We start from the raw sequence: 20909 nt of genomic DNA, 5'->3' as shown, positions 1-20909 counted from the left end.
GGGGACTTGCGAAGTGATATGACAGGCCGTAATCCTCCCGTGTGTCAGAATCCAGTCTGCATCAGCCCAATTTAGAAGATGGGCGAACAGAAGCCGTCGAATTTACGGGATCCTCCATTTAATGTCTTCTTTATCCGGGAATGATTGCTAGCAGAGTCAGAATGAGAGGGATATAAAAGGCGACATTCCGTGTCATGCTCTGACCAATTCACCTCTCTCGAGCCATTCTCAGACTAACAATGTCAACATTCAATTCCCCCCGATACAAGCGCCAGTCGCTTGGATCCCGGTACAGGTCCCTCTCAGAGACCTCCCGGTTTCTTCTTCAAAAGCTAAGCCGTTCTTCAGAGCCACTTCCCCAAGACCATCATGTCCCACGCCATCGTGTCGGAACAGTTGAAGACGACTATATTCTATGCAATAAAGCCTCCGGTATGATGGAAGTCGACTATTTGCGTGACAGAGATTTCATCGGAAGCAACCTTTATTCGAAGCGCAGCTCTCTATCTGTAGTCAATTCGGATATCGATACCCGGTCTATCAACAGCGAGGAATCGGTCACTAGCGATATATCTATCGGAAGTGAGAGTGAGAATGAACTCCCGGCATGCTTGACTCCGGGAAGAATTTCGATTGTGCAGCCTTCTTCCAATGCGCACTTTGGAATCCAGGATCTCATGAAAGGGATGAGCCAGCGCTGTGATAGTTACTTCGATGATAGTGGTGTAGATATCGCACCTGCTCCTTTGAGACCGGGAAAGCGCCGAAACAACAAGAAGTGTCCCCATAAGACCTATCGCGCCGTTAGCAAGACCAACTTTCACTTCGACGAACACGAGGTCGATGTCCATGTCCATGAAAAGTGTGCGCAACTTGCGATCGAAGATGCAATCGAACAGCATCTAGCTCAGCTGGAGCATCAAACTGCGGATCTCAGGCAAATGCTAACTACCTGCGAAGCCAAACTCTCCCAGATGACCGAGCAGGTTGCACAGTTCAAATCAGAGAAGCAAGCTGTGTCTTTCGAATCATCCTTCGAGCCGAAGACTGCAAAATACAACGCGCTCCCTATGAAGGACAATCCTTTCCTTATTGTTCAGTACAGGAACGAAAGCCGTCGCTATGGAGATGCTTACATGGATTTCCTGCAAGTCGACTTTATGAATACTGAGCAAGTCGATCTCTTGTCCCATGTGAATAATGCGGGAATAATCGCGCAGCGACGTCGGGGTCGATTGTCGCGAGCTTGGGGTGGCTGACTAGATTGAGTAGGAGATTGGGAAGTGTCTTGATATAGATGTCTCTGCTTTCTTTCCTTTTGAGCTTTTGTTTTCGTTTTTTGCTTTATAGGTTTGTTTTTCATATAAGATGGAAACAATATATATATTCATTGATGAGACATGTTTGTCATATACGAAAGTCTGCTATAGAAATCATGGAATAACCACAATCTTCCCCTGTGCCTCATCATTCTCCATACACCGATGAGCCTCTACAATATCCTCCATCTTAAAGACACGCCCAATCTTAACTTTCAACTTTCTCGCCTCTATCTTCCTGACCAAATCATCCAAAGGCATGTTCATAAACTGCTCAACCCCACCCCCATAAACCGTAAACTTCGTCTCAGATGGAATCAACTCCATCGGATTCACATTCTCCAAATACCACTCATTCCCCACAATCCCAGCCATACAAACAGTCCCTCCTTTTCTCGCACACTGCAATGAATCCGCCAGCGTAACCGTGCCCACCAACTCAAGTACCTTATCATATAATCCTGCTGAGGACGTTGACGATGCCTGTCGAATCTGCTCCGCAACTGCCCCATCATCAATCCAGACCTCATCCGCCCCGTTCTCTGTTAGCATATTCTCTCTTTCCTTCTTCCTCGTTGTCGCCCCAACAATAACCCCATGAGCCTTCGCAATTGCTGCCGCCGCAAGCCCAACACTCGATGTTCCACCACGAATCAACAATCTCTCCCCCTTCTTCAATTCTAGTGCCCACATCACCGATCCCCACGCCGTCTGCAACATCTCCGGCAACGCACCAAGCACCTCCCAACCCAGACTCGTCCTCGGTAACACCCTCACCTGCTTCGCCGGAATACAAGCATACTCCGCATACCCCCCATCAAACGCCCTCCCCATCCCGCCCATAGCTGTGGCCACGGAAGCACCCTTTGGAAACTGATTCTCAAGACCAGGGGCTGTAGCAGCTATAGTGCCAACGGCTTCAATGCCCAGGATGCGTGGGAATTGGACGGGGGAGTGGCCCTGGCGGGTGAACATTTCTGAGCGATTGAGACCAAAAGCGCGGATACAAATTAGGACTTCGTTTGCACGGGGCTGGGGGATTGGTCGTTGGAGGAGTTTGAGGACGTTTGGGGGGCCTGGGGTGGATATGACGATGGCATTCATGGTGGACATGTTGATGGTACTAGGTGGTTTTGGATTATTTAGGAAGATAAAGTAAGGCTATTCTCAGGCTGTTAAATGGGATTATGTAGGAGCTCAGGACGACTGGCTATCAGTAATTTACTTATCCTCTACAACATTGTTTGCAATGTTGTATCAGAGAGGGGACTGCCATTTTAGGAAAGCCAAGTGTTTGCACTGTTTGTTCCACTGGTTTGCTTTGTTTGTTCGATTTGCCTCACCAAATCTAGAACACAAGCACACGAGCATCTTTCTCCTTCTGAATCGCATAAATCAAACAATTGCTCAAGACAATTCGGCTTCCTTCCATAACTCCACTACTAACATGAATTCCTTGATATCTCACTGGAGCCGCAAGCGTACCTTACGCTGAAGTCATTCCCCTGCCCGGATGCTCCACCATGACTTCATGATGCTGTCAGTAGCTTCTACAACCAGGAATATGCAAGCAGTCGATGCTATCATCAGTTCGAGTTGGGTGGTTATTTAGTTGCTGCACTTTCTCATTGAAAATCTTCTTTCAGACACAACGATAATCAATTTCTCAATTGCATCTCTTCTAGAAGACATATCTAAGGTACGTCTTGGCTCTCACTGATGATTGGCCAACGACTAACATACTCTAGACCTATCTTCCTCGACCTCACCCAACACAACTCAATTAAATACATACACCATGCCTCGCGGATCCGAATACGCCAACGCCCCCGCCCAGAGCGACAACGCCATTGAAGCTGGCGAAAACAAGGCCCACGGAACCTCCGGCGTACGTCCTCCCTTGTTACCTCCCCCAATAAAGAACTACGACTAACAAACGCATAGGACACCGGACTCAACCGCGTCAACAAGGTCGCTGATTTCCCCGAAGGCGCCAAGGGAACCGGTACTGCTAGCAACCCGCTCAGCGGTCAGGGCAGCGCCGGCCACGACGATGGAAAGGGTGGCCATGAGCCTAAGACTCTTGGGGAGAACAAGGGACTTGGTGCTCACAAGGCATGAATGAGTAATGATGTCGATATGATATGAGTTTTGCATGAGCTGGGCTCGTGATTTTGTAATTTGCATAGGACGGTTTAAGCATGCGCTATTGTTTTCGTTATGCTTACGATATGAAAGTGTCCTTGGGGTTGGAGTTGGAGTTGTTACTGAACTAATTATGTATACGGAATTGAAGTGAACAACTCAATGGTCTGTTCTTGTATATGCGTAAGCGAAAGCATCCGCTGTAACATGAGATTAAAACCTGTGCGAAATGCTTGATTATAGTAAAATGTGTCCTAGATAACTCGGGCAAATGGCTGTCCCTATACAAATGTTGAATTATCAGGATCGGGTGCTCGTCCCTGACTTTGAACCATCATCGCTCTTCTTGGGCGAATTGGACCTCTCCCTTGAGCCCGACTCGACTCTCTTCGCCTGAACCAGTTCCAGGAGATGCTTGCCCAATTCTCCGGATCCGTCGATCTTGTCCATCTTCGTGTGGAAATATTCTGCGTCGCGTTGCATCCTACACTTATTAGCATGGGTGAAAAAAGTTTGAGAAAAGGGGAATGCTTACCGTTGCTTCCCAGTCTCTGTCCGCAGATTTGTCTCCTCATACGCCTTGATCCACTGATCACGGTAACTCCTAAACACAGGATCCATGATCATAGTAACAGTTATATCCGGGAGATGCTTGCTTAGCACACGATGAAGCGTCGCGGTTTCCTTAGTCAAGGTCTCCATATATGCATTCACACCGTTCGGTGCGGAGTCAGCATCCCAATCAATCTTCTTCATCGCGTTGACGTGCACGTTAGAGCGAGCGCTCATTATGTCGACTAGTTTTTCGTGGATGCCGGACTGGTGGTCTTGGTATAATCGCTTTACTTTGTCGAATTCGCCCATTAATGGGCTGGACGGTGCTTGGCGGCGGACGAATTCCCGGATATACGGGACAAGGGCAATAATGAAGCTTAGAGATTGGGATGAGAGAGCGAGGTGTTTTGTTGTGATGTTCTTCAATCCCGCGCTTCGGGTAGCTCCCGCGCCTAGAATCAGCTGCGATGACCGGGAGTTAAAGAGCTTAAGTGATTCCAAGAGACCAGACGAGATGTCCTGGATCATGCTGGGGATGTTCGACATGAGAACTTGGAAGCTCTCGATGCTTCGCATCATCGCGATTGCGGACTCTGACAGGATGTACTTCTGTTCGTCGATCAGGGCGCTCCGCGCCTTCTCCTTGCCAGATCCATTTACAGGTGGTGTGCCATTGTCTGTATCGTTCGTCTTGGCCGATAGCCAGATTTTCGAGGCATGCGTCCAAGCCTCAATATCTTTAGTGCTTGCATCGAGAATCCGTCTCAAGACTGCGTTTTCAGCATCACCAAAGTCCTTAGCATCCCACCGGTCCGCATCCATCACCTCAACAAGACTATGTCGCTGGTTCTCACCGAAACGTGTGACATAGTCCCGGATTTGGTTACCCACGACGGTTTTCAAGGTAGTGCCGCTTCTCCCAGAGATCGCCTCGCATTCATCTGCGAAGAGTCGGTTCAAGGTGAAGTATTTCAGGAAATCCTCCTTGGCTAGCTGAGAGGTCTGTTCAGTCCGGACTTTCAGGACCTTGGTTATCTGGGACTGGGCGATGTCCACAGCCTGGCCCAGGAGACTAGACATATCTAGAACCTGCAATATTTCATCCTGTGCCACTATTGTCGGTCGTCTGCGGCTCTCCGTGCTTCGCGGATCCGGGCTTGGAGATCGAGACTTGGATTCAGATGGGTTGTCCAAACCACTCGCGATATCGAGGAGGATCTTGACTTGCACGCTGAGTCTCCGCAAGGATTCGCTGACGTTGGTGTATACTCGGCTCAACATGCTGTAGGAATCCTCCACATCCATTGCACGGAGGTTGCGCGCAAGAATCGACGACTTTTCTTGCTGGCTAAGTGATGAGGACTTTGCCGTAGATACAGATATCGTTGATTCGGCATCATCATCACTGGAACTGGGCATTTGTTTACGGATCAATGCTTTCATTTCTCGAAGAACGGCAGTTTTGAATGAGGTAGTCGCAGGAGTGGTATGATGAGTCCGTGCCAGTCCGGTAAGCTGGACCAATAACTTCGATCGGAATTTATCATCAAAAGACATATAGGCCGGTGATATTGTAGAATCGGAGCGCTGGGCTCCACGTTGCCGTTGGAAAGAGGAACCCCATCGTCGCAAAGTTGAATCAAGCGGCACTTTGTCTACATGTTGTCTTAGATCCGCAAGGAGTTCGCTCAAGAATCGGCTCTCGTACCCCGCACCGATCTTGGACCTCAATTGCGCAAGATCGTCGGATGCACCCTCCAGAGCTTTGATCCCCCGCAAATCAATACGTCTCTTCTGCTCCGGCGAAGAACCGTCTTCGCTAGGGCGTTCATCAGCATGCTCTCCAGCCATTAATCTCTCAACTTCCTCAAGGCCGTCAGCAGCCTGCTCGATTTCGCCGCTCTCCACGAGCTGGTCGCACCGAGAGACGGACTCGACCACGTCGCAAAGTTGGGACACAGCGTCGGAAAGCATTCGAACATTTTCCCTTCGACGTCGCAGGTTGACAATCTTGAGGCCTCCTAACGCCATTTCCCGGTCGATCTTCTGGAGATCCTTCCGCAATGTTTGTATCCGTTTTACTGAGTCTGCTGCTTCAGAGTGTAGTTCACGCAGGGACCCTAGGGCTGAAAAGAAGGATTTGGATGCTGTAGAGATGGACGAAATAAGGTGAATTTCCACTGTATCCATGTACCATGACAGTTTCTCCTGCAGAATGGCGTTCGTAGCAAGCGCCTTTCTACCAGTTGGCGCGGGCTCCCCGGTAGCCCCATTCGAGGGAGGCCTAATTATATCTGATTTCTCCGACACCACATCGAATATCCGGGGGTTTTCGAGATGGAAATCTTCCTCAAAGTATAACGGCGGAATCGTAGAGAGCGGCGTAATTCCCTGCCCACGGCTTAGCCCACCAGAAGACCGTCTTCTACCTCGAACATCGTATGGCGAGCTGGCACGCGAGCTAATAGACAGTGTCGACGGTCGTCGTTCCTGCGATCTGGACCCGAATCTATCAAAGTCGTCCGATCTTTGAGGGCCCTTGCCCCCTCGCGCAAGTTGTGATTCTTCTCCGGCGCTTTCCTTGGCTTGTTGAAATACATCGTACAGTGACCCCACCTGGGTTATATATGGTTGAAACGCTTTCGATTCGACATGAGGTATATTCGTCAATGTCACTGGGGGTATATCACGAGACGACGGGGGTTTATAGCCGGTAGAGGACACCGCAGTATGAGGAAGCAGTCCTGTGCGGACAATGGGAGGTTGGAGCAGGGTGGAAATCGCTATACCAGTATTAGTACACACCACAGGATCCCCTCCCCCTAACAGCCAAGGCACAACGCACCATTCTGTCCTGCTTCCGCAATTGACCCATGATGTTGTGATGAATCCAGAGCCCCTCCAATGCTCACAACAGAGCTTGCAGTCGACCCTCTCCTCAGGGGGGTGTTTCGCTGAGGCGGGACCCGGGGCGAATCGAACGGATTGGCGGGCTGTTGAGATAATGACGGTGTAGACGCACCCGACGCGAGGCTGTCAATTGACTTTCGGGGACTCGCGGTAGACATTTCGTTCATGCGAAAAGGCCGGATCCAACGGCCAGCGTGCTGATCGTGGTGAACTGCTATCTAATCATGACAGAGGACAACTGTTCCTGTTGGGAGCTGCGGTATCGCAGCGCTGGCTTCAATGTGCCTTTCACGGAAACGTGTTCGTGATCGGTAACTCGAAATTCAGGAATGGAGACGTATTGATCTCGAACGCAGGTGTAACGTCCACCAAAACCGCCGGCATGCGGTTCGCAGTTAGGAAACACATGACAGCTCACCCCGATCGGGAAATGCGCCCACTCCGCAGCCACGGCACCTAGGCCAAATCAGGAACTGAGGAATATCATTCTTCCGGTACCTCGTCAGGCATTAAATATTATCTGCCTGCCAAAAACCACTTAACGCGTGTTCGAGACGCGACGCGTTCCCCGCGGTTCAACAGCAAAAAAGATATTATCTGCGACTCCTTGCGGCGGTGATACTTTACAGCATTCACAACCACCACTACATCTCCTTCATACTAATCCAGTTTCCTTTGACGTCTACGGCATGGATAGACGCACTCCCTATACTTTGAGCGTGCTGCCGCCCAGCGAGGAGGTCGGAGAAGACTCTCGCACGCACATTCAGGCCCGACTGCGGGAGTTTGTGCTTGAATTCCAGCTGGACAACGCCTTTATTTACCGGTGCGTCGAAGTGGATGAGATGTGGAAAAATTGAGAAAGAGGGGAGACTGATGGGTTATATAGAGACCAGCTTCGACAGAATGCCTTGGTGAAGCAATACTACTGCGACATTGATATCGCCCATTTGATTTCGTATAACGAAGAGCTGGCCCACAAACTCACGACAGAGCCCGCAGACATTATCCCTCTGGTATGATATTCATTAACGAATACATTCTCGGGGGTAAACTGCTGACACGATTCGTTCATAGTTCGAAGGAGCCCTCAAGCAGTGCACACAACGGATTGTGTTCCCCTCCCAAAGAGATATTGTCCTCCCGTCGCATCAGTTGCTCTTGCACTCGTCCGCAACACACATCTCAATCCGTGACCTCAATGCCACCAACATCTCTCATCTTGTTCGTATCCCTGGTATCGTGATCGGAGCCTCGACCATTTCGTCCAAAGCAACAATCGTCCACATTCGATGCAAGAACTGTGATCATGCCGAAAATATCTCAGTCGACGGTGGATTCTCCGGTCTCTCGCTACCCAGAACCTGTGGGCGTAAACAACAACCTGGAGATGAACCGGGAGACAGGTGTCCGTTGGATCCGTATGTGGTTGCACACGAGAAGTGTCAATTCGTCGACCAACAGGTTCTCAAACTCCAAGAAGCCCCCGACCAAGTCCCTGTTGGAGAGCTTCCCAGACATGTGCTCATCTCTGCGGATCGCTACCTGGCTAACCGGGTTGTTCCAGGATCCCGTTGCTCAGTAATGGGTATCTTCTCGATCTACCAAGCCAAGGGCGGCAAGAAAGACGCCGCTGTTGCCATTCGCAACCCGTATCTTCGTGCTGTTGGTATCAACAGCGATCTGGATCATACTGCGAAGGGAAGTTATATTTTCTCGGAAGAAGAGGAGCAGGAATTCTTGGAATTGAGCCGTCGACCGGATCTGTACGACGCCTTGGCCCGGAGTGTCGCTCCCTCGATTTACGGTAACTTGGATATCAAAAAATCTATCATTTGTTTACTTATGGGCGGTTCGAAGAAGATTCTCCCTGATGGAATGAGACTTCGTGGAGATATCAACGTCATGCTTCTTGGTGACCCCGGTACCGCCAAGTCTCAATTGTTGAAATTTACCGAAAAAGTATCACCAATCTCCATCTATACTTCCGGTAAAGGTTCTTCTGCGGCTGGTTTGACCGCATCGGTGCAACGAGATGCTGCCACACGCGAGTTCTATCTCGAAGGAGGTGCAATGGTTCTGGCAGACGGTGGTGTTGTTTGTATTGATGAGTTCGACAAGATGAGGGACGAGGACCGAGTCGCCATCCACGAAGCAATGGAACAACAGACCATTTCCATTGCCAAGGCAGGCATTACCACTATCCTTAACTCGAGGACGTCCGTCCTAGCCGCTGCAAACCCTATCTTCGGCCGATACGATGATCTGAAGACACCCGGTGAGAACATTGACTTCCAAACCACTATCTTGTCCCGTTTCGATATGATCTTCATCGTCCGCGATGACCACGACCGCAGACGTGATGAAAACATCGCACGTCACGTCATGGGTGTGCACATGCACGGTAGAGGTGTGGAGGAGCAGGCTGAGGCTGAAATCCCGTTGGATACTATGAAGCGATACATCAGCTATTGCAAAACGTATGTACCATCCCATTTTTTCAACGAAGACCATCTCTTAACAATCTTGAAGTCGATGTGCCCCTCGCCTCTCCCCTGAAGCCGCAGAAAAGCTGTCCTCCCACTTCGTCTCCATCCGCAAACAAGTCCACCGTGCCGAAATCGACGCCAATGCTCGTTCCCAAATTCCTATCACCGTTCGCCAGCTCGAAGCTATCGTCCGTATCTCTGAGTCCCTCGCCAAGCTGCAACTATCACCAGTCGCCACCGAAGCCCACGTTGACGAGGCCATTCGGCTCTTCCTGGCATCGACTATGGACGCTATCACGCAGGGTGAGGGACAGGGTAGCAAGGAGATGATGGAGGAGGTTGGCAAGATTGAAGACGAACTTAAGCGCCGTCTGCCTATTGGCTGGAGTACCAGCTTGGCTACTCTGCGTCGGGAGTTTGTTGACGGGAGAAGTTATACCGAGCAGGCTCTGAACAGAGCGATAGTGGTCCTCCAACGGAGGGATACCTTACAGATCCGGTCTGGGGGTTCGCAGGTCTACCGGCATGGTGTTTAGTGCACTTTTTGTCTTGTTTTCATTGTTTTTTACTCTGTTTCGACGAGGTGATGCTTACATATCCCGTGAATGCGTTATGTTCACTTTTTATACATGTTGAGATAAGAGGGTTAAGTTTGGGTACAGCGGGATTGAACTGGTGTATGGCGTGTTTATGGGTACATTGAGTGTATTATCTACTTTCATAATTGGAAACAATTCAAACATATACAAGCTACTTAGTCTCATTGCAAAGTCTGGATGTATGAATTCTGGGTAACAGTCAGGTACTCAGACCTCTGGTCTTCTCATTCACTCTCTTGCTCTGTCATATATTCACTTAGACTAGCTAATAGTCGACCTTGTCTTTCATTATCACCACACCTCCCGAGGTCTTCGAGAAATTAATGCATGACAAGCATTGAGCATTGAACTTTTCAAAGGATGGACAGGCATAGATAATTGTCATGATTGGGCATCATATCATACAGATGTTGTTATACAGTCTGCGTCTATGTTTGCCCTTACTCATCTACCCCTGTATTCTCTATTCTATAAATCTCGTCTTATCTCTCATCAAGAATCAGTTCCATCGATATCCTCTTTCTCATCTTGTCCACACTCAGATAGCTTTCTACATAACCACCGTAACAAAGATACCATTAGGGCAGAGCCAATCAACAAGTCAAGCCTCCACCACCGAGAGACACTACGATCTAGGCCCTTAATTTTGAGCACAGGCCTGCCCACCAAGAAGGCTGCCATCTCATACGGCGCTAATATTCTCGCTATCGAATACATCCAAACAATGCAGACCCTCGACAAACTGCAGGCCAAGGCCTTTGAGACAAAATCCAGGGATCTGTATGGCTAACCTTTGACTCGCACACACTTATTGTCAAGGCATTGAAGGATTTGATCAGTACCTCCAATATCCTCACGACTACAAAGATCCTAGCGCCTTGGGCGGAGAACCAGAGTGACAAGGCAACAGTTGGATACCAGAAACAGTTGAAACACTTTGTTCAAGGATGGCTTCTGTATAAGAAGCAGGAAACAAGGATGGATTATATGAAGGGCTCTATATTGGAGCATGTGGAAAATTGGTATTTGCGACTATGAAGGATGGTTTTGATGTTAAGAATTCGTGGGATGGGTTTGGACTTGAGTCGTTGTAGGAGTATATTGTAATGGACTAGATATTAGCTTATTATTTATTAGATGGGCAATGAATTAAGCGTTGATAGCAGGTTTAGTATACTTTTTGAGGAGTCATGGTTTGTAGATCGGAGTAAACTAGGGCACGGCGGCAAGCCTTTGTGCCGGGTTGTGGTTGAGTGTAACATTGTCGCTCAATATTATTAGATACCCAGGATCTTGGAAGCAGTCATTTGATAGGATGTACAGATTGTTTGTTATACAGTCCCAATCATTAAGACCTTTGTTTGGGTTGTACATATCAAAAGTCTGCCATGTGCCTGCTTTGATTTATTAGAATATGAAATGTGGTACTAGAAGTACAAATAGCATGGGTATACGCTGGAACCACATATATCACAGTCGTACAGTTGTCTGTATGTTTGCTTCGCTTATTATTATTGCATTCTTTGGTCTATATATTCTCGCTCTCTCCCACCCACAACCGTTATCATCAACCAATCCCCAGTCGTATTTGCAAACATCTTCATCCAACCATCAATCATTCAGCATGACTCTTAGATCCATAAGCACGACTCACCATGCTACCTTTCCAAAGACCCGGGAAGAATACCGAGGCCGACAAAAAGAGTCTATCAGAAAATCTCTGCTAAAAAAAGCCAACCTTAACAAAGCCCTCCAAGCAGCAAGCCAATCAGAAAAGCACCGCGAGAGTACGGTCCGGTACAGGAAAGTCGTCTTAGGCACCGACCTATCCGTGGTCCAAAACAGCGCCACGTTTGCCGGCAACATCGTGAGAGATATCGAATGCATCGAACAGGCACAGAATGAGGATGATCCGCGTGTAGATGCGTGGAAGGCTACGTTCCGGAAGCTGTACAAGGTTTCTTATGACGACCGCGAGAATGTTTTGAAAGCACCGCAGGCTTTGATTGATACGTGCAATATGTTCTGGTCTTCGAAAGTGGTGTATCCTTGGGCGGAGCATGATGAGGCTGCGCGGTACTGCAATACGATGGATGAACTTATCTTTGGGTGGGAGATCTCGAGGAGGGAGGGTAAGGGGGACGAGTATTGGGAGCTCGGGCATGTTGTTTCTACGTTCAACGATATGAAGGAATGGTATGAATATGGAGTTTATGGGGTTCCCGAATAGGCTGGGGTTCTGATCATGTGGAGCAAATGGATGTCTGTTTTATTTTCGGGATAATAACTAGTATTCAAAATGGTATATCACTTGTTTACGGAGTACTGTTGTATTTGTACTTGCAATCCAAGATAGGGCTGGTCAAGCACCGACGTAAGCCGAGGCCCCACTGGACCTGAACCCCACGCGTGACAGCATCGTCACTTCCACCATCTCAGCCAGCTTTCGAATTGCACTACTCTTTCCCCTGTATATACCTATAACTTTCTCACCTCCGCTGAACTGGCACACACATACTATACTACGATCGCACCGCTACCGCTACCGCTACCGCTACCGCAACAATGCCTCCTCTAATCCGCGTCATCGGCTCCCTCAACGTCGACATGGTCTCAGTAACCCCGCGATTCCCCTCCCCCGGCGAAACGATAACAACATCATCCTACTTCATGTCCGCCGGCGGCAAAGGCGCAAACCAAGCCGTCGCCTGCGGTCGCACCTCCCGCCCAAAATCCACCTCCCCCAACACCCCCTCCGCCCCCAGCACGCCGATTGATGTCGAAATGGTAGGCGCAGTCGGAGCATTGGACGGCCACTTTGACTCCCTCCTCAAACCTACTCTTGAAAATTCGGGGGTTGATACGTCGCGGGTGCGGATTATTCCTGATGCGTATACGGGTGTGGCGATGATTATCGTGGATGAATCGGCTGGGGGTGAGAATCGGATTTGTTTCTCTCCCGGGGCGAATTATAAGGGCATGCAGCCTGTTCCCGAGGTATTGGGGCTGGGTCTTGCTGCTCCAGTGCCGGATGTTATAGTGCTGCAGGGTGAGATTCCGAAGGAGTCGTTGGTCGGGACATTGCGTGAGATTGGCGCGTTTAAGCAGAGAAATCGTGAAGAGGGGAAGAAAGGGATCGAAATTGGACCGGAAGTTGTGTTTAACCCTGCGCCCGCGCCGCCGGGGGGGTTGCGGCCGGAAGACGGGATGGCTTCTGTGGATCACCTTATCATGAACGAGACGGAGGCGGAACTGATGAGCCCATCGGAGGAGGAACTGGGACGGCATGCCTGCGTCGGTGAAAATAGGAAAAAGAATATTGCGGGCTATTTCCAGGCATATGGTACGACGTACGTTATCATCACGCTTGGTTCGAAGGGCTCCTGGTACAGCGCCTGCCAGCCCGGCAGTGGCGGTCCCATAAACGGGGTTGACAGATTCATGGGCGAGATTCCGGTGGATAAGGTGTCGAAGGTGCTCGATACGACAGCCGCGGGGGATACGTTTGTGGGTGCATATGCAGTGGAGATTGCGCGGTGGCGTGAGGCGAGGAGAACTTCTGGGAAGGCCGGGGTGGATCTCACGGAAGAGGAGCTGAAGGAACGGTACGAGACTGTGACGGAACGGGCGATGAGATTGGCGACAAAAGCAGCGGCGCGGTGCGTTGAGAGACAGGGGGCGATGGATAGCATTCCTTGGGAGAATGAGCTTTGAAAGGCGTGCACGATGTACCATACTCTGTACTTTACGTTAGATATAGATATCCATAAAGCACAGTCAATATGTGGCAAAGCGAGGTGTCTCGCGAAGAATGGAATGTCCATGTGTAACCGGGCATCTATGTTGCGGATCTGTCACTCACATTTCTCGCGTTTGATAATGGACCATACTGCTACAGAATATTGCGCATGTATTCGAAACAATTCCATTTGTATAGTCCTCTAGATGACCACGTTGGTCTGCTCTGATTGTTGCGCCTTGCTTGTAATATTCACTGAATTCTTTTTCATTTTCGAAATATCAGGATAAGTATGTTTCCGAATAACCCCCCATTACCAGGAAGTTCCCTGGTTCAGGCTCATCAACGTGTCGCCCCGGCTCCAGAAGTCCCCTCCTGCCTCCCGCCGGAGTTTCGTCTCCCAATCATCAAGGAATGATTGGAGGATCCGCTCTCCATGCGCTCATCGGCCCTGGTTGCCTCGTGCATTTCGACCGGAAGGCTGGAGGGTTGCCCCCTAGGAAATTCTAGAGAGCCTTCTCGTGGATTCGTTTTTCTCGATTACTGTGGTGGCACTAGGGCAATACCTAACGGAGGTTGAAAAATACTGGTTGCCTCGTACATTGTGAAATGCATGCCGCAACTCCCGAAGAAGGCTTTCCAGGCACTGACTTGCATCGGCTCTCTTCGTTCTATGATCTTCGTAGCCCGTATATCCGCCATGATATTGCCCTCGTGGACGACAACGTCGAGTCAGCCGTGAAGGCTTTAGGACTGGCCAGTGTATGTGGACATCTTTCTAAGGAGTCCCACTTTAGAACTCTAGCATTATGCCGGATTAGCACATTATAATACCCAAGGTGTCACTCTAAACTAATACATAAGTGTATCCACCTCCGCTCTCCTATACGGCGTCGCCGCCATGGGCAACAACTGGAAGACGAGTTGAAATGCGAGAAGGGCGGAGATGTGGTGGGGATGAGCTACGACATACGACTCATGTTCTGACTTGTATGACAAGACAATACGTCAAGGAGGGCTGTCTATAATGGTTGGGATCCTTGGTCGTTGTGTCCGCATACAGTATCTGGGATGGTCCGGTAAGACGGCATCGACCAAAAGGGACGCGTAGACGCAATGGAGGTTGCAAAGAGTCTTTCGAGACGCAAGAGTAGGAACAGAAAGAATAGATGGTTTGATAACATCCACTGACCAGGAGGAAGGATGTTGATAAAAACAGTAGGATGGAATGGGTGAGGAGATTAGTGCTTACCGAGAAAGGACGAAAGGAGCATGCGCTACAGTCCTAACTAGGTCGAGACATAGTAGGAGTACACTATTCTATCCACTTTCTTCGATCCTACATAGGCACGAATATCATGTCCTGTACAGAGTACAGAGTACGGAGGAGTAAATGAATGTCGAGTCTCGAGGACGGTATGTCCTGCCATAGCATTCCTCACGCTTTCCGGACAGCCCCGGATAGTACTCTGTAGTATGAACCAAGATCAGATCCCGGCCGATCAGGGAACCTCTTCCCACAACGGACGTATCAGAATAAGCCTTCACACTAGAGTAATACTGGTCTGTTTCATCAGGGTAGTCTCTGGCGGCAAGCATTGGCTGAGAACGCCTTACTCCGGGCACTGCGGTTACACTAGAGTACTTATGTCCGATCGACACTACGTCTCCAGGCTTCTACTTATAGCACGCGCGAGATCGCAAGACGTGATTCCACCGAAGTGATCTGTATGGCGTGGGGAGAGTAATGCATTGCAGACCTGGGGAAATGGAGATGATACGGAGACGCGAAGACGCGTTGGACGCGTTGAAGGAAGGGGGAGGGTGAAGCAATTAATGACTATTGAGTTTGTAGTCTGCCATAGCGGATGGTCTGTGAGGTTGTACTCCGTTTGTACTCCATTTGGAACAGAAGCGGTCTAGAAGTGTTGTAGTAGTATTCGCGTGGTCGAACCGTCATAGACGGCACTGTTAGCTCTCCCAGTATGGTTAGACAGCCCTTAACACAGGTGAAGAATAGCCAGACTAGCCCTTGTTTGGGTATAATCAGTGAGTTAGATAAAACACGCGCCTTGCATCATCACACACGAACCACGTCGTGGACGCGCCCGGCTGGCGTTGAAACCGCATGTTCAGGTGGAGAGGAATGAATGGAGCCTGCCCTCCATTTTCACCCGCATTTTTCCTCCTTGTGACCCTTCCTTGCCTTTCTCTCGGAACAAGTATATATTCGTTTCTTCCTCGTTGTCTCTTTGATATTGTCAGTCAATTGCTTATCGTTGTTTCAATCTTTCAATTGCTCGTGTTGCTACTCCGTGCTCTTATCCCAGATAGCCTAGAGTTGCACAACCAATCATCATCCTCCATCTCCACCAAAACAAACTCCTCAGCTGAGCTTGACAGCTACTCCGTACAGAATAAATACAACTCTGATCTGTATCAACCTCTGAATCTCCGTAATGGCGGCAGTTACCATGTCTACTCCTGCACGCCAACCGTTTGCCAGCCTGGACGCGCCTCGTCTGCGCGCCTTGGCCAAATCTCGCATGAACATCCGCAATCAGCAGAACGGTGAGCTCCATCCAGCTTCACATCTACGCAGACACAATCGATCGATTCTAACGCGTGTAGGTGCCATGATCACCGGCAAAAGAAAGCCTCTAGGCGACATTGACACCGAAAACATTGACCCGACTCTCAATCTCTCCTCCAAACGCAAGCGTGGATCCGACGAAAACGATGACCTGTCCAGCAAGAAGACCTCCACTTCCACCGCTCCCCCCAAGCCTCTGAAGACCTCTCGATTTGCATTGAAGACTATTGAAACTAGTCCTTCCGCCCCTCGCATCTCGTCCCTCCTCCAGCCATCTACCCCGAAGTCCACCCCCAGCCTCAAACCCGCCGGTCGCTCGCCTCGATCTCTCAAGTCCATCTGCAAACCGTTTGCTCGGAGGTCGAACATCACCAAGGGAACTCACCCTGAGCCTACGGGTCGGAAGAGCGTTAGCAGGCCATTTTCGATTGCAACGGCTTTGTCGAGTGGAAAGTCCCAGAAAACCGCTGCTCCCGCCACCCCTTCTACCAAGACACCTGCTCCCGCTTCCTGGTCCTTCGATATCCACGTCGACTCTGAAGAAGAGGAGATGACCAACCTCATGCAACACTCCACTGGTGTCCTTGATATCAGTGACAGCGAAGCCAAGCAAGATACATCGTCCGGTCGCGGGAAGGAGAATGTCCCGCCCGCTGAACTGGGTCTTGAATTGGCTCCCGCCGCACCTCAACAGGAGTCGCCTGCCGCGGCTGCTCGCAAGTCTGTCATGATGGAAGAATCGCGTGCTCCGCTTGGTGAGCTCAACGCTGCGGACTACTACGGTGCCGACTGCCATGCATTTTCCTACGCGGTGGTTTGGGGCGAAGAAGAAGAGACTGGTGTTGAGAATGCCGTTCCCGTCCAGACGCGCAAGTCTGCATCTCGTGGGAGTACCAAGCCTGCCCGCGGCACCAAGCTGTCTTCCGTCTCGTCCATCTCTTCTCTTGAGCCTGCTGCTTCGAAGGAAGAGTCTGCCAAGAGTGAGCGGTCAGAGACTGGGATTGAGATCTATGAGAGTGAGAGTGCTGCTGAGGAGGAATCTGCATGATTCATTCGTCTTATTTTATAATTTCTGTGGCATGGCGTTTGTTGGTGGTCATCTGAGCTATTTCGTCTTGATACCCTTTCCTTTGTTGATGTGCAAAAGCAAGCCGGTCTTTTTTCCTGTTTACTTTGTCTTATTATCTGTCATACTAGTGCTGTAAATACTGTATATCAATTGAACAGTGTACCAATTCTCAAGATCCCTCATCCATCTCATCATCCTCATCTTGATCCTCCGCATCATCCCTCTCATCCTCATCCTCACCCTCCTGATCTTGCATCTCTACCTCCTCACCTTCACTCCCCTCATCGCCCTCGCCCTCATCCTCCCACTGCACCTTCTTCCCACCCTCGCCAACCTCATTTCCGTCTTTCCCGTCAACACCCCCAGGCCTCCTAACAACAGCCCTCCAACTAGCAGCCCCCCTAATCGCAGCCCTAATATCAGTAGCCATCTGCATCTCCCTCGACCCAACCCCCTCCCCTTCGCACGAAAACTGCAAAATCTCCTCATTCAAATTTTGCTCATCCACATGATCCGGAAACGCAAGAATTCTTCCAAACTCAGCCTCGTCATCCGTAGTCCGGTTCTCAGTTAGCGCGAGGATCTTGGCGCGCATTATCGCCTTTGCTTTCGCCATAGTACCTGTACCATACCACCCATCTGTAACCGGTTCACAGGTTTCTCGGAGGAAACCTGGTGGGGGGGTTGTTGGGTCTGAGGGGTTTGGCGGGAAGAGGAAGTTTCGGAGTAGAGGGTCTGCGATGTCGCAGAACATCCACATTCGGCCGTCATGAGGGAGGGGCGGGGTGCCTGTGAAGATGTGTGTTGTTTCGGCGGGGACGGGGGTTGTTGTTGTGAAGGTGTTGTCGGAGGAGAGGGTTGTTCGGGAGGACGGGTTTGTGAAGGGGTTTATGGCGGCAACATCGGAGTAGCGGGTGTGTGTGTGGCGGCGATTTGATTTTACGCCGCCGTGTCCACCGGTAGCAGTCATTCCTGTGGTGTCTGTGTTGATAGTGTTGGAATTGGCGCTGCCGCCGCCATCACGCGCGACTTCGGGTTCACGGGGCAGGAGGCGGAACATGGCTGTTTGGTAGATGCGGTAGTCTGGGGAAGAGCGCGGGTCGTGGCCATGTTTGACAATAGCATCGCGCCATGGTCCTGAGCGGAAGATGTAGCCGACGTAGGGGACTGCGTGTTTCAGGGCGTGTCTTTGCTCGAGTTTGGTGAGGGAGTTGCGTAGACCACGTCTTGTCCAGGCTGGTCTGGTGCTGAAGAGGGATTCAAGCACAGAGATAGTTTCTTGGAGGACTGGCTCGAGAGTTGAGATTGGGGGACAGCCGGGGTGGGCGGCTTGGGGGACGGTTGGGATGTCGTAGGGAACGAGGTGGGTTGCGATTTTCGTGGCGGAAGAGGTGTTAATTGTTGTTGGTTGGCCGGTTTTGTCAAGTGACTGTTTGACGGTTGGGTTTTGGCGGTAGCTTTTGCTGTTAGTATGTGCTTGTCTCTTGGGGGTGAGGGACGTACAAGTAATTGAATGGGATATCCCCGTGGCTGTATGATGGTGGTGGTATGATGTCCACGTTGGAGATGGCACCCTTGGACATGTTGATGTCGAATTGTTTCATTTTTTCATCTGCAATATCAGTATATATATATTCGAGCGGGGATATCATACATACAGTCGAACGACAAGATATGATCACGGAACCGATTGGTAAATTCGCTAGACGACGTCGACCACACGAAATCCGGCATTCCTGTTCAGTCAGTATATGTTCAGCGTGTAGAAGTGTATATAGGCGCACACCTCGAAACACATGCGTCCGATTCACCATCCCCACCGGCTCAACCTGATACCTCCCAACATTATCCTCCAAACTTCTCCTCAAGTCTCTCGCACTACGCCTTGGACGTGCACCGTCCTCAGAAGACACCGTCGTCTCCGTAAACGGCTCCTCAGTCCCCCTCTTCCGTCTCCGTCCCGTGCGCCTGGGAACAGTCACTCTGAGCAGGACATTGTTCGTCTGGGAGTTAGTCGACTGCAAAGGCCTGGACATGGCATCTTCTGGGCGGAGGACCAAATTGGCTCTTGTGTCGGCCCTTGAGTTTAAAATCTAGACGTCTATTAGCTTGCGACTTCTATTCCATACTGGGAAGGGAGGGGTACCTTGGATATGCCCACGTTACCCTCGAGCGTATCGATTGCTTTATCGACATTGCGGATTATTGCTGGATGTTCGACGCTGGCGATATGGTGGGGTGGGATTGTGTAGAATGGGGCTGTTCTTTGCTCGCCTGACATGGTTATACATGTATTTGGGTTGCGTTGCGGTGGTAAGGATTTCCCGCCCTTTTTTTTTCTGAAGTACAGCAACACACTTTTATGTTATAAATTAAAACCAACCCTCTTGTCAAGTTATGAGTCTCTTGTGGACTGGTAGTCTTATGTATCTCTCGAGATTCCTGGAAGGACGAAGTAGCGGGTTCGATTCTCGGACAAATTAACCGGTTTATTCTTCTCTTTTCTTTTTGAATGGTCGGATGGCTTTAGCTTCCCTATTTCAGTTTAGCGCCCATTGCCGCTTGGCACCACCGTGGGTGCTCTATATAGAGATGCCTTCCATCGCGGCTTCAACTTCAACCAAACTTTGCTGTTTTTCCTATCACTTTTCGCGCCACTGGTAAACACTGACGCTCTCTGCAGCATGAGGAGCTCTATGGCAGACTCTGCTCCCCTCCCATGCAGCTGCATCCAATCAAAAACACAAATTAAAAGAAGGGAAAGGATGTGGCAGTTCCGGTTTAATCTTTATTCAGTATTTATCTGCATGCTTATCATATGAAGTGATGTACTACACACATATAAGCCTATCCATGACATGACGTGACAGTCACCAGTGTTAGTTGTGGGCATTTTCACATGAAAGCCCAGCATGTGATATACCAATACAGACATTGCAGCATTGGCTGTCATTGGAAAGCACGCTCAAATATAACGGCTAATCGGATATCGTGTAAGGCGGCTGTGGTAGCTTGTGGTGCTCTAAATCGAAAACAATATGACTACGGTCAACTCGTGAGTGGCACAGATCCTGCCAATGGTATAGTCCTTGCCCTTCCATCCATAGTGATTCATAAGATGCAGCAGTCGCAGCAAGGAAAGCACGCTGGCCCAGTTCCAAATAATGCCCTGGTAGACAAGATACTCAGCCGAGGCTCGTAAGCTTCGACATGTTCTTGATACGGATGCGAGACCTCTGGAAGAAAGATGCTTCCCGATTATTGGCCAGCAGTCTTGGGGTAGATGGCTGAAAGGGCTGGCTGTTGACCACAGTGGTTTATTCATGGCAGTGGTGGCACTAGTGATGAGAGTTATAAGTGTGCTTTAAGCATGACAGAGGGGCTATGAAATGGAAGTGTCAGGGTGCGGGGTCAGGTACGGATATATTAGGAATTGACGAACAGGTTAAGCTACAGGTCAGGCTATCTACAGATACATAGACAAGACGCAG

General features: G+C 49.9%; 9 protein-coding genes across 9 annotated transcripts; 6 read left to right on the top strand and 3 right to left on the bottom strand.

Moving 5' to 3' along the window:
* Positions 1–239: 239 nt before the first annotated feature.
* EURHEDRAFT_379628 (uncharacterized protein) lies at positions 240–1259 on the top strand (the record flags this gene model as incomplete). Its single annotated transcript, XM_040779194.1, has 1 exon — positions 240–1259. One exon carries the CDS (start codon positions 240–242, stop codon positions 1257–1259), a length of 1020 nt encoding a protein of 339 aa, XP_040636529.1.
* A 144-nt stretch (positions 1260–1403) lies between these two features.
* On the bottom strand, positions 1404–2523 carry EURHEDRAFT_414794 (zinc-binding alcohol dehydrogenase family protein). The gene has a single exon (XM_040782528.1). It carries the CDS (start codon positions 2430–2432, stop codon positions 1434–1436), a length of 999 nt encoding a protein of 332 aa, XP_040636528.1. The 5' UTR covers positions 2433–2523; the 3' UTR covers positions 1404–1433.
* A 192-nt stretch (positions 2524–2715) lies between these two features.
* On the top strand, positions 2716–3652 carry EURHEDRAFT_388269 (uncharacterized protein). The gene is made up of 3 exons (XM_040779738.1): positions 2716–3018; positions 3068–3207; positions 3264–3652. Exons 2-3 carry the CDS (start codon positions 3118–3120, stop codon positions 3438–3440), a joined length of 267 nt encoding a protein of 88 aa, XP_040636527.1. The 5' UTR covers positions 2716–3018; positions 3068–3117; the 3' UTR covers positions 3441–3652.
* On the bottom strand, positions 3603–7335 carry EURHEDRAFT_414792 (vacuolar protein sorting-associated protein 54). Its single transcript, XM_040782527.1, has 3 exons — positions 6865–7335; positions 4000–6802; positions 3603–3948 (listed from the first exon to the last, which is right to left on the bottom strand). Exons 1-3 carry the CDS (start codon positions 7085–7087, stop codon positions 3765–3767), a joined length of 3210 nt encoding a protein of 1069 aa, XP_040636526.1. The 5' UTR covers positions 7088–7335; the 3' UTR covers positions 3603–3764.
* Positions 7336–7498: 163 nt separating this feature from the next.
* On the top strand, positions 7499–10170 carry EURHEDRAFT_483671 (MCM DNA helicase complex subunit MCM5). The gene is made up of 4 exons (XM_040785534.1): positions 7499–7755; positions 7819–7945; positions 8007–9409; positions 9462–10170. Exons 1-4 carry the CDS (start codon positions 7619–7621, stop codon positions 9952–9954), a joined length of 2160 nt encoding a protein of 719 aa, XP_040636525.1. The 5' UTR covers positions 7499–7618; the 3' UTR covers positions 9955–10170.
* Positions 10171–11641: 1471 nt separating this feature from the next.
* Positions 11642–12250, top strand: EURHEDRAFT_542626 (uncharacterized protein; the record flags this gene model as incomplete). Its single annotated transcript, XM_040787406.1, has 1 exon — positions 11642–12250. The coding sequence occupies one exon, from the start codon at positions 11642–11644 to the stop codon at positions 12245–12247; it is 606 nt and encodes a 201-aa protein (XP_040636524.1).
* Positions 12251–12446: 196 nt separating this feature from the next.
* EURHEDRAFT_414789 (ribokinase) lies at positions 12447–13967 on the top strand. The gene has a single exon (XM_040782526.1). The coding sequence runs from the start codon at positions 12583–12585 to the stop codon at positions 13729–13731; it is 1149 nt and encodes a 382-aa protein (XP_040636523.1). The 5' UTR covers positions 12447–12582; the 3' UTR covers positions 13732–13967.
* Positions 13968–15930: 1963 nt separating this feature from the next.
* Positions 15931–17821, top strand: EURHEDRAFT_388265 (uncharacterized protein). The gene is made up of 2 exons (XM_040779737.1): positions 15931–16327; positions 16388–17821. The coding sequence occupies exons 1-2, from the start codon at positions 16216–16218 to the stop codon at positions 17395–17397; spliced, it is 1122 nt and encodes a 373-aa protein (XP_040636522.1). The 5' UTR covers positions 15931–16215; the 3' UTR covers positions 17398–17821.
* Positions 17588–19879, bottom strand: EURHEDRAFT_388264 (transcription factor TFIIIC subunit TFC1; the record flags this gene model as incomplete). The annotated part of the gene is made up of 5 exons (XM_040779736.1): positions 19565–19879; positions 19205–19511; positions 19077–19154; positions 18922–19030; positions 17588–18875 (listed from the first exon to the last, which is right to left on the bottom strand). Exons 1-5 carry the CDS (start codon positions 19697–19699, stop codon positions 17588–17590), a joined length of 1917 nt encoding a protein of 638 aa, XP_040636521.1. The 5' UTR covers positions 19700–19879.
* Positions 19880–20909: the final 1030 nt, after the last annotated feature.

This window comes from Aspergillus ruber (assembly GCF_000600275.1).
Source record: "Aspergillus ruber CBS 135680 unplaced genomic scaffold scaffold00024, whole genome shotgun sequence".
NCBI classification, from domain to species: Eukaryota; Fungi; Ascomycota; class Eurotiomycetes; order Eurotiales; family Aspergillaceae; genus Aspergillus; species Aspergillus ruber.
This window is presented reverse-complemented; position numbering and strand designations above follow the sequence as displayed.